This window comes from Mastigoproctus giganteus, chromosome 6, assembly GCF_048544385.1.
Source record: "Mastigoproctus giganteus isolate SK-2022 chromosome 6, ASM4854438v1, whole genome shotgun sequence".
In the NCBI taxonomy this organism is placed as follows: domain Eukaryota; kingdom Metazoa; phylum Arthropoda; class Arachnida; order Uropygi; family Thelyphonidae; genus Mastigoproctus; species Mastigoproctus giganteus.
The window spans coordinates 229,319,018-229,332,285 of NC_143580.1; the positions used below are offsets into that span (position 1 = coordinate 229,319,018).

Consider the following 13,268-nt stretch of genomic DNA (forward strand, 5'->3'; position numbering starts at 1 on the left):
TCAGTTTGGTGTGACATAAGCATTAGGAGATCAAAATTGAGAGTAGGAGTGTGCTATAGGCCTAATGACTCTGATGAGTATAATAAGAAACTGTACAGGGAAATAGAGTGGGCCAGTAACTCAGAGAGTCTTATAATAGGAGATTTTAATTTCCCAGATATTGACTGGAATTTGGGGGCTGACCAGCCCCCAAACTCACACACTAGCAAGGCTTTTGTGGATTTATTGGATGATTGTTTTCTACATCAGCATGTTCGGGAGGCAACTAGAGGGAGTATTACTCTTGATTTGATTATCAGTAGTGATTCTTCATGCATTAAGAATCTGCAGATAGAGGAACCACTAGGTGGCAGTGATCACAGTGTGCTGAAGTGGAATTTACTCAAAGAGGTAACTACCATCAGGGGTAAAGGGAAGGGTTATTGTTTTCGTAAAGGCGACTACGATGGACTGAGACAGTATTTAAATTCTATACAGTGGGACCAACTGATGATGTTACCAACAGCAAATTCAAAATGGGAAGCATTCAAAGAACTTATCTTGGAAGCTACTAGGCTTTACATACCAACTAAGAAATATTTTTCAAGGTTTAGGCCTAAATGGATGTCAGATGAACTAATGAGACATATGGCAGAGAAGAAAAATGCATGGGATACATACAGATTAACACGTGACACAAAAGCCTATGATAGATACAAGTTGATCTGTAACCAAGTTACAAAGGCAGATTACGAGAAATCTTTGGCAAGGGATGCAAAGAAAAACAGCAAAGAGTTCTTTACTTATGTAAACTCTAGAAGGAAGGGGATGAATCAGATTGGTCCACTTGATATTGATGGGTCAACTGTTGAAGATCCTGCTCAGGTAGCTAACAAACTAAATGAATATTTTGCATCGACATTCACACATGAGGAGTTATTCAGCGAGGGGAATGCCAGAGGTGTATTCAACTCTGGCAGTAAGCTAGAGAATCTTGTAATAACTGAGAGTAAAGTGGAGGAGAAATTGTTGAAGATAAACACAAGAAAGGCACCTGGGGAGGATGGGATCTATCCAGTTATATTGAAGGAGGCAGCAAAGGAAGTAAGAAAACCATTAGCCATAATTATGAAAGCTTCCTTGAAATCAGGGGAGGTATCCACAGGCTGGAGATGTGCAAATGTGACCCCAATCCACAAAGGAAGATCAAAGACCGACACAAGTAATTATAGATCTGTGAGTTTAACTTCTGTTCCAGGAAAATTAATGGAGGCACTGGTTAAAGAAGCACTGCAGGATCATCTAGACAAGACTTCAGTTATAGCTCAGACACAGCATGGTTTTGTTAAGGGGAAGTCTTGCCTGACCAATTTGATTGGATACTATGATGCAGTCACAAAAGAACTGGATGCAGGGAATAACTTTGACATCATATATTTGAATCTTAGAAAGGCTTTTGATACTGTTGCACATGGAAGACTGCTGCACAAATTGGAGCCGTGTGGCATTGGAGGCAAATTGCTGCTATGGATAAAGGGATGGTTGAGGGGGAGAAGACAGAGAGTGGTAATCAATGGACACTGCTCATCGTGGACTAATGTTATTAGTGGAGTCCCTCAGGGTTCAGTATTAGGTCCATTATTGTTTTCTGTATTTATAAATGATATTGATGATGGTATATCAAGCATAATATACCATCAAGTATATCAAGCTTAATGACTCAATGATATATAGGAATTTTTCTCTAGCAGGGATAAGGAGGTGATTATTCCCTTGTATAAGGCAATGGTCAGGCCACACCTAGAGTACTGTATACAGGCCTGGAGGCCTCATTTCAAGAAGGATGTTGAGCTGCTGGAACGAGTACAGAGAAGGGCAACAAGATTAGTGAATGGAACAAAGGGGTGCTCTTACGAAGAAAGGCTTAAGTTTTGCAAATTACAGTGTCTGGAGACTAGGCACCAGCGAGGTGATCTGATAGAGGTGTATAAAGCCTTGACTGGTTTGAGCATGCTCAATGCTGATGGGATTCTCCCTCTTGCTCAGAATAATCACCTGAGAGGGCATAAATTCAAATTGAGGAAAGACAGATGTAGGATAGACGTGCGGAAATTTGCCTTTAGCCAGCAGGTGGTTGGTTGGTGGAACAGACTTCCATCCCTTGTCGTGGAAGTTGATAGCCTAAATAAGTTTAAGGCTCAGCTGGACAGGTATTTCGAACGAACAGAGGGGTGAAGTGGAAGTGGTTGTTTTTTCTTTATTTATTTATTTTTTTTTTTTGGCTGATGCTGCATAAGCTTGCAACTACATATAAATCTCTCCAGACATCCTGTGACTTGCATCCTTGTTTCTCACAGACTTGGGGGTCAGACATAGCAGTGATAATGAAATACTGTACTTTGTGACATTACTGACTGGTGATAACAAACCACTTTGTAACACAACCATGACACACATACTACCATAAGAGGGGTTGGAACCCTGTATGCGATCTACACAGCCATGTATGTAGGTTAGATTCACCAACAACATCCCGGACTTAGTGTCACTGTTGGACAGGTACAATCAATCACAGCCCTGTAGGGTCTAGCCAATGACCTACACACCTGTGACACTGATTCTTATTCTTGAGACTTGTGAATACCAATGCCATTACAAACTCTGAGGAAGCTTCTTGGCTATTGCCTACGGCAATAGCCAAGAAGCTTCCTCAGAGCTTTATTGTAAACACCTAATCAAACTAGCTTTTTTTTTTTTTTTTTTTTTTTTTAATCGAACATCTCCTGGTCAAATGTGGTTAGAATTCCATTATATCACTTAACTGACATTTGCATTAGACCTGTGCCAACGACACACAGCCATCGAATTAAAATAACTCCACAAGGAAACACTCGCCACCATCAGATAACATAATTTAATTGATGATGTGCAACACATATACTGACTGACTGCATAATATCCATACCATTAATAGGTGTGTGTATAGGTTAGGGGAATACCAACGTCAGGGACAATGAACATCTCCCAAGTTTCTGCTAATAAGAGGAGTTGTATATATGTCTGTGACCTACACAGCTGTGAGAGAGACTTTGGGGAATACAAATGCCAGGGGGCAAAGAATGTCTCTGTAATGGGAGCTACCCTACTGACATGACCAGGAGTTTTACATTAAGGCAGAAAATTATACATGTGATTAAACTGAGAAAAGAAAAAGTCACATAGGAAATTATAAGTTATACAAAATTAAAAGCATATAAAAATGAAATTATAATAAATAGGAATATATAAAGGGAAAAAAATGAACATCGTAGCACAAATCAAGAGCAATTAAAAACAATGGCAGGGAAGTTGACTCAAAATCAAACCATGGATTGTTGTTGCCACTCAAAAACACAGCACGGTAGGGATTGAAGAGGTGGATGGCTGGTGTTGATGTTTAGTAATCTGACACAATTTAAGCCACAAGCTTTGGAAGGCATTATTCCAGTTGAACAGATGCAATCCACTCTAGGAGAATGCAACAGTATTTGTAATTGGTAGACATTTTCAGCAGGTTAATTCCAAGACCTGAATTTTAGGGAATTCAGGTCTTGGAATTAAGCATTCCCTAAAATTCAGTGCCTGAATTTTAGGGAATGCTTGGGCAGGTAAGAAACGATTGCAAAGTTTAGACGTTTGTATTTGAGGATTAGTGCGAGGTCAGACCTCAAGGATGGCAGAGGGTTGTGCCATACAGAAATCCCAGATGTTTGGGGGATGCGTATGTGTCATCTGCCCATGTTCAAAGCCATGGTGGTCCAACAACCTTATGCGCCAATTGCTCAATCAAGAGGCTACCTTCAGAGAGAGCATACTCAGCTTATTCACTAGCCAGAAGCACCTTCCAGAAATCCAAGAAGCAGGCAATTGACAAGTTCATGGAGAAGAGGATAGCCTGTGGATGGCTAGCCTGGTCGACCAAGCAAATCCAGTCACCACAATCGTTAGACTTGGCCGAATGGAGTGATCACATAACTTGATTCTTCAAAACAGACAGTGAAGCGACAGACTTCCCCCTGGAACAGTACCCACTACGACTTAACTAACCTCACTAAAGTGTCACTATGCGAAGAGCAGCTAACGAAGACCATCAACACCCTGGCCGATAAGAAAATGATGGAAAGTGACTCTATTCCCACCTTTTGTCTAAAAATCGCCTCCTGCTTCATCAGCAAGGAGCTGACAGAGCTGTACAACAGAATCCTACAACAGGGAGTCGTCCAGGTTACTTGTCTGAATTATGGAGTTGTCCCAGTTCCAAAAGTGCAAACCCTCAACTGAACTACTAACTACAGGCCAATTTCTGTTTCCTCACCTCTTCTCAAATGCCTAGAGAAGTGCATTTTCAAAGTGGTTGCCAATCAGATCCTCTCCCAGCGACCTCAGCACACTGAGGTTGTGTGCTCAGCACACCTGGTCGGCTGTGACACACACACAGCCGACCAGGCTAGCCAGGTGGGTAAAGTGCCCGCCTGGCAACCCAAAGGTCGCAGGTTCGAATCCCACCTCGGACTCGGGTCAGAGTAAAATGCAAAAACTTTGGGAGGTGCATTATGGCCACAGAAGCCAATGCGCCAACAACTAACAAAAACACACACACACTATGCACTCTCATAAAGATCACCAATAACATGTCTCCAGGCTCTAAACTTGAAAACCCTGCAAGCCTGGGAACAAGGCTCTGTTCTTCGTGTTGTCTTCCTGGATCTGAAAGCTGCCTTTGACTCATTTTAGATTAATCCTCTCATGTGCCTCCTGGAGAACTACTACAGGTTTCACTGGTAATGTTGCTAAACTCCTCAGAAGTCTACTCACCAAGAGATTTCTCACATTTCAGTAAGGGAATACTGCATCACCAAGCAGGTGGAAGTCTTCATATCCCAAGATGTCTATTTGTCAGCAGTGCTATTTTTGGCAATATTTCTACCGCTAATGAATGAGATACCTTTATAGCCTACGCCGATGATATCGTACACTATCTATCAAGCCCTACTAACACCTCACCAGACCCAGCAAAGAATCTATCGAAGTCTGTTACCCTCAACAAATATCTGTCCTCCTCCTGTAAATACATCGCTTTTTTTTGGGCTAAAACTAAACTCGGAAAAATTAAAATATATCATCTTCTCACCGAGAGCACAAGCACACCTCAATCCAGCAGTCTCTCTGGAGCCCTCAGTAGCGGTGCATCTTCTCATGGCTGCTCATTCAATTAAAATCTTAGAGGTGATAATGGACAAAAATCTGACTTATAAGGATCAAATCCAACAACTGCACTCAAAAGTGTTATGGGCCTTCTGGAGCATGAAACTCAACCTCTGTAGATCGCATAATAAAGACAGTCAAAAAATTTCTCTTCTACTACTTCAGCTCAATCATCGGTTACGGTATTGAAGTCTGGTCCGCAGCTCCTTTATCCAGCTTGAAGACACTTTGGTGTCTAGAATTTCTGGGTCCTCAAGTGGGCTAACAATTGGGCTCACCTTCCCTATATGACATCATGATCACAGCTCTGTAAAATCTAAGCTATACCCCAGTCCAGCACTTGGCACATGCACAGAAGCTCACAATGGCACTCAATCTGTGCTCCTCAGTTCAAGACTTCATCAACATCTGGGAATTCGTGGGCTGGAAAATCCTGGGTAGAGCTCTCAGAAACCTTCCAGTGCTCTGCTCAAACCTGCAGAAGCTCTCGACCTTCAAACGGCACTTTTCCAATAGCATCATCGGCTCACTGAGCTCCGCCGACATTGATTTTGATCTGTGGTCCAGTGTTTCAGTGTACAGGGAAAAAAGAGAAAATCCATATTGACATGCCATCACCATTCCTGTAACTGTCATTAAAAATAAAATGGACTCCAAGTGAAAGGTGTCCAGACTGGCCCAATCAGTCTTTCAGGTTATACCCGGATCATACTCTACGGTACGGCCCTATATCATCAGTATCTCAGAAGATCCAGTTCAAATGCAATTATTGATTAACTCAAAGCTATTTAGGTTTATGCTGGAGAAAGCGATATATTCATTGTGATTTATGTATTCTATGGATGTTATTAATACTATATTGTCGTTCTATGTATTCTATGGATATTCTATGCAGTTTTTCTATGTTTTAGCACTTTGTATGTAAGTAAGCAATGTCTCCAATTAGATTGTTAGATTCCTCTGGATTCCTCTAACCGGAATCATATCCTTGTAAAATTTTGTGAATAAAAAATTGTATTATTTTTGTATATGCAGGCAAGATATCTATAAATAAGTCATGCAGATGAGCTACTTGAAGCTCATCTGCATGACTCGTCAATCTTCAAACATAATAAGGTAGCCCAGCCCAGGCAAGGAGCTTATAATGGATTGAGAATGGTCAGGGCAAAAAGATCTGCAATGATATATTTCCCTGAAGAATGGGTTTTATTGTTTTTTCAACAAAGAGCAACCTACTGCAGTTGGCAATAGCTGTAGTATTGGAAGATTTATTATTGCTATTGGAATGATTTATAATGAAATCACTCATCTGTAACAGAAGAAAACAGAACAATCTGATTAAATAAAATTGAGAAGAGAGTTTATCCACATCTAATGCCTAGCTTCTGTCTGAAGACTTGCAGTTTCAGATAGAAGCTAGGAAGTGTAATAATTGTTTGAGATTTTCATTTTGAATGTATCGATTGGGTGGGGAAAGGAGGGGTGGAGGGAGTTTGAATGGGAAGGTGAGAGGATGATTAGTATTAGTAGTGGCAAATGATGCAAGGAAGCAAGCTTGTACAGCATCAATCAGTCATATCTGTTTATGCAAGGGTATTGAACCTTAGGACATCTAGAACATGATTGTCCTAGTTCGAAACATCAAATCGCTAAAGAAAGTAATATATAATATATTTGTAGATATGTTAGTGTCATAGCATGATATTTCTCACCAAGCAGTCGTTTTGTGGATCAGTATTTCAGTAATTCTTTTTTTTTTTTTTTTTTTCTTTTCCTCCCTCTTTCCTTCCCAAAGCTAAAAGCCTTCAACAATACCCATTTTATCACATCTTCGCTTGACCATAGCCTTTCTGTATGGGCACCAGATGATACCAAAGCTAAATGTTATCTCAAGGGTAGGATATTTATTTTAATTATACCTTTATTATTCTTTATAAAAAACAAATGATTTTCATTTTTAAATTTTCATCAAATTAATAAGTGGTATATAGCTATTATGTATGTCAATTTTTAATATAATGTAGAAAAATTTCTAATAATATCGGCCAATTAAAAAATGTATTCTGTATTTTATGGTGATATATCTGTGCAACAAGTAGTTGAAAATTGCATTTACTTCAGTTTTAAAATTTGCATAACGGTGTAGCTCCACTTTTTGACTAATATTGCCTGATAACAAAAACAAAACAGTGTATAGTCACAGAAGCATGGTTATTAGCATCATCAGTAATGCAACATGGTGAGTCATCTGTGACAGTATAGTGTTTTTGCCATTTGTCACTCATTTGGAAAGGTCCAGGTTTGAGTCCCATCAGTGGCTGGAGGAATTGTTTGTTTGTTATTTGGTTTTTAGGAGCATTAGCAACTAAGGCCATATTGCTCCGGCGATATGCGGTGGTCATTCCCTGACCTTTCTGTATTAGGTGGTCACGGGCTCGAACCCCGGTCTAATCAAGAAGCGTGTTACGCACTGCCGCTCCTGCCCTGGCTACAGAAACGCCTGCTGAAGGAATAATGGACTAATTTCTAAAGGCCCATTTAATTAAGGTTGTAGTTAGCTAATCTCAGGCAGAGGGAGTAGGATTTCCCCATGAATTATTCTACATTTTTTCAGCCACAACATGCAAATTGGCCCATGAACATGCACTTGTTTAAACATAATATATGATGCGATATGGTCTAAGTTGCTGTTACACCTAAAAAACTGACAACAGAAATATGGTAAATTAGTCAATTTACCATATTATTATTATGGTAGCATTATTATATGTAAACTGCAGTGCAGGAACAGCAGTATGTGAATTTTAATATGTGCATAACATGTACTGTGAATCTTGTATGATATATAGTAATTTTTAAAAAAATCTGAAGAAATTGACATAAAAATTATATGTTACTACCTTTTACATTGCATCAACTTATTTTCTCATGTAGTAGAAATTGCATTATTTCTTATTCTTCAGTTTCGGGATGCCTTTTTAAAAATTTCAAATTGTGTGTATGTGTGTGTGTGTCCGTGTTCACCAAACAACTTACTTCATTGTGAACTTTGCCAATTAATATACCAGTCACAAAGACCTGACTGTGCAGTCAGTTGTTTCAAAAAGATATTTTTGGTCACTTCTTCTCAGTGATAATTTCTAAGTATATCATGATTTTTTTTTTTTTTTTTTTTTTTATGAAACCCCAAAAACGAGAGGTATTAGAACCTATAGTACTTAGTACTGTGCTTGTGTTGGAGGTTGAGAAGACGAAAGAAGATATTTGTTGGCATTAGACTTGAACTTCTGTAGACTGTAATTTTCAGGAAATACGTATGAAGGAAGGTTGTTCGAGAACACGGCAATTGAATGAATAAACGAGGAAGATGAAAAGTTGGTTCTGTGAGTTTGAAGTTGACAGTAAATGGATGTTGGCTGGTGGTGGCACATGTTCAGATTGTTTTAAAAGAGCGAGCGGGAATTATAGAAGCCAATTCAGAAGAACAGTGCCCATGGATGTATCTGTAGAAAAGGCATGCAGCAGAAACAGTGTCTATGAGACAGCGAGTTTTTTTTTTTTGTTTTTTTTTATGAAAACCCAAAACATGAAAGGTATCAAAACCTATAGTACTTAGTACCATGCATGGGTTGCAGGAGAAGTATGGGGGAAGGGGGATGCCGGAAACTTTGCTCTAGAGACTAAACATGGGTTTCACCACTTCAAGTGGAGAGGCTCAGTTAGAGATGAGTCATTAATTACTATAACTGCCATCTTCTGAATGGAATCTGGAAGCCTGAGAGAGGTTTTGGGGTCACCACCCCAGATGTGGGAACAATATTCCATGGTAGGGCGGATTTGAGATTTGTACAGAGTGAACAGCTGTTTGGAAGAAAAGTAATGCTGAGAGCAAAAGAGAAAACCAAGTTTTTTAGATGCAGAGGAAGCAATATTTGTAATGTGCTTGTGCCAAGAGAGATTAGAAGTCAGGGTAATGCGGTGGTCATTCCCTGACTTTTCCGCATCCTCCATATTTGCAGGATGCGGAAAAGTCAGGGAATGACCACTGCATATTCTCGGAACAATATGGCCTTAGTTGCTAATGCTCTTTAAAAAAAAAAAATCCCCAAAAGATATATATCATTTTGCCTAGAAATCAGAGTGTCATCATAGGAGCAGAAGAATACTTTTTGCGAGATATAAGACAGGACTGAGTTTTAGAAGGATTGAAATCAACAACTAAGTTGTCTTTGCCCCACTGGAGAATTACCTGGAGATCTGCATTTAAGGAATTGGTAGCAAATATTCAAGAAGTTGAAGCTGATTGAGCAGGGCAAGGTTTCTCAAAATGGAAAGCAGAATGCAATGTGCTATCATTGGTAAAACTATTGATAGGATTTACAGTGAATGGAATAAGGTCATTAATATACAAGAGGAAAAGAGTAGGGGAAAGAACTGAACCTTGGGGGACACCAGAATTAGTGGAGAAGTTAGAAGACAGAGAGCCATCTACCATCATCCTCAGTGAGCAATCAGAGAGAAAACTGGATAACCAATTACAAAAAACAGTTGGCAAACCATAAGATGGAAGCTTGGTTAGAAGACCTTTATGCCAAACACGATCGAAAGCCTTTGAGATGTCTAGAGCAACTGCTTATGTTTCACCAAACGTTTTCATTGAATTTGTCCGTAAATGGGTAATGTAAGCCAGAATATCACCAGTGGGTCGACACATTGGCGGAATCCATACTGGTGATCGTTGATCAAACTGAAGGTTTCTAGGTAGTTTAAGAGTTTGCGGTTAGTTGATTTCTCGATTACTGTAGAAAGAGTAGAAGTTATTGCAATAGGACGATAATTGGATGGAAGGGATTTGTCACCCTTTTTAGGAACTGGCTGGATATGAGCAAATTTCCAAGCAGAAGGAAACAACTTTGGAATAAGAAAGTGAAAAAAGATGGCAAAGAACAGGAGTAAGTTCAGGAGCACAGGTTTTGAGAACAAGTGGAGAAATACCATCAGGACCTGGAGCTTTTTTAGCATCAAGATTCGTCAAAATCCTTCTGGCATCCTTTTGACGGAAGAACACACTAGGCATTGAATGGAGTGTGTTGGGAATGGTGGGAGGTGTTTTACCAAGATCATTAATACATGAGTTGGGAAAAAAATGGGATGCTAGCAGGTCAGCTTTATCCTTGGCTGAAGTGACAACAGAACCATCTGTTTTTGACAGAGGTGGGAGCAGAGATGGGCAAAGGTTGCAGCCAATAGCTTTGGCAAGAGACCAGACTGCTCGGCTACCATTAGGGCAAGAGGTTTTCTACTCTTAGTCTGTTCAAAATCTACTTTGGACTGATTAATAACTGCTTTACAATTGTTGCGAGCTTTGGTGTAGGCAGAAAATGAAACTGAAAAATTGGAAGTAAGTCAATTACGATATGCAACATTCTTCTCTTGAACAACATTAGCATATTTATTGGAAAACCAAGGTTTAGATAAAGGACGAGATTTTAAAGTGGAGTGTGGAATAAAGTATTCCATTCCTACAAGAACAATTTCACTGACACGATCTGAGCAAATGTTGACAACAGAATGTAATTCGACCACAGAAAAGAAGAAAAGAAATCTCGCAGGTCAACCCATATAGCATGGAAGTGAACTTGCCCATTGAAATTTCTCTTCAAATTCCATGACATAGTTTTAGTCAAAAACTGCACTTAAAAGTCTTCATTCAGTTTGTGCTGTGATACTTTACCTTCACTCTGGCTGAAAATAATTCTCTCTAAAAGGTTGAGAAACAAAAACAAACACTTTGAAAAGTGAAGAATCTTTCGGGTCATGTTATGACTTAAAAATGCAGCATAAAAATTATGAGTATGCAGAGTACTTTGATTATAGTTTTTTTTTTTTTGTTATTTTGTTTTTTCTTATTGATATAGATCACTGTTTCAGATTTTATTGTAGAGGAACATTTAAGCTTTGGTTAATTTCAGCTATAATATTGCCTTATCTATTCACTTCACAGGTCCACTAGAACCAGTTACTAGTTTATGTTTTTATAAAGGTGAAGTTATTTCTGGAACCACTGCAAATAGGATTGGAGTTCACACTTCTGTAGATAGTCAGGTAAGAAATATTTTAATATCTGATCATTTCCAATTACACACACACTTTTTTTTTTGTCTATCTCTGCAGGTCAACAATTTCTGAAAACCAACATCAGACTTTAACAATGATCGCATACTCACAAGGAAAATAATGAATGAATAGTAAGTCAACGTGAAATTCTCAGCCTACCTATCAAACAAAACATATGAACCTTTTTACAAAGCCTATGAGGAATTACTGTACCAAAATCTGCTGTATTAGATCATATAAATGGTTCAAAGGTGGAATACCCAGCACAGAACATGCCCCTATCCTAGGATGCCTACCAGTACCTGATGCAACTGGTACAGTGCCTGGTATTGTTCTTGAAGACAGACAAATAACAGTCATAGAACTTAGAGATCTTGGGTATTATAGGAGTGCACAAAGCATTTTGAAAGAATGTTTATGAATGACACACGTTTGTTCATGTTGGACCTCTCAACTCCTTACTTCTGAACAAAGACAAGATAGTGTTGAAATCTGTGTTTGCCTCAAACACTAATTCACCTGCCAATATCATAGAAATGATTTTTTAAGAAGAATAATCCCTGGAGATGCATCTTAGATCCACCACTGTGATCCTGAATCAAAACAAAGTTTACAATGGAAGCATAGCACATATCCACCTCCATAGAAGGCACAATGTGTGAAGTCTGTTGACATGTGATCATCTTCTTTATTGGTGTGAAGGCATTATTTACACTCATACTGTGGAAAAATGTACTCTGTCTAAACAATATTTCAGTGAAGTTCTAAAGAAACTGATTTAAGAAAGTTGGCCAGAAAAGAACCAATTCAGAAACTTCCAGAGGTGGCAGTGCAAAAGTGCGCACAGCCTCAATTGTTGAAGAAACACTACACGAGAACAGTTCTCCAATCTGTCTGTAGTTCTTGCCCATTGTGACTTTTTTCTTTTTCCTAAGCTAAAGGGTGAACTAAAAGGTCACCATTTTCCATCAGACAATGAGCTAATAAACATCACTCAGCATACCTAAAACCATCTCTCTGAAGTACTTAGAAAATGCTTGAAGAGATGGTATAACTGTATTGAACCATTTGGACGTTATGTGAAAGGAATACTCACCAAAAGCTCAATAAAACAATTTTCCATATTTTTTTTTTTTTCATCACCCCTTGTAGCATTATAAATTTCCTTCATCCCTTTCTTTCTCCAGTGAATGCATTTTGCACTGGGTGACTAGGCACTAATGACAGTTTATGAAATTATAAGCAAGTAATTAAAAATAACCTTGTTTTTACTGCATTATGCCTCTAAAAGAAATAAATTAGAAATTATTTAAAGGAAATATTAAAAGGAATAGTTTGGCTTCTCCCAAAATATGAAAAAGAACGTATAGTTCAGAAGATATTAGTATTGGAGTAAATACAGTCAGTCAGTAATAGCTATGAGCAGTATAAACTGATTCATGATAGGCAAAAAAATTTTGTTAGAAATTTAAAAAATAATAATAATTTTGATCAGTATACAGTTTTTATTTTCTGCTTTCATCAGATACCATGACTGTACTGTAATAGAACTTAGTGTTTTGTTTCTGATATTTCTAGGCCACCTATTCTAGCACACGACTTCGTTCAGAATCGTTTAAAGGTGTTCTCACATCAATGTCTGTCTTGCCACTGAACAGGTTATTGCTTCTAGGAGCAGAAAATGGAAGTATTGTATTACTATGTTGATATGTATCTTCACCATTTAGCAAATCATAATCTGTACTTATGTTGTATCATATCTCTGTTGCACTAGGAATATATTGGCTAGTCATAATCATATTGAATTTTAAGTTCAATTTCTTAATTTTGTATTGAAGTTTCAATGTTTTGTATTATCAGCTTTTCAGAGACTGCGGCTATAAGCTGTTTTTTGAAGATGTCAACCACTAGACACATTCAACTTAGAA

General features: G+C 38.5%; 1 protein-coding gene across 1 annotated transcript in view; it reads left to right on the forward strand.

The window, feature by feature from the left end:
- The window catches only part of Wdr81 (WD repeat domain 81), a 290,101-nt gene extending 277,044 nt beyond the window's left edge, over positions 1-13,057 (forward strand). The window contains exons 27-29 of the mRNA XM_090376768.1: positions 7,019-7,118; positions 11,228-11,328; positions 12,919-13,057. Coding sequence (XP_090232894.1) covers positions 7,019-7,118; positions 11,228-11,328; positions 12,919-13,047 — 330 coding nt within the window. The 3' untranslated portion in view covers positions 13,048-13,057. The remainder of the gene's footprint in view (positions 1-7,018; positions 7,119-11,227; positions 11,329-12,918) is intronic.
- Positions 13,058-13,268: the final 211 nt, after the last annotated feature.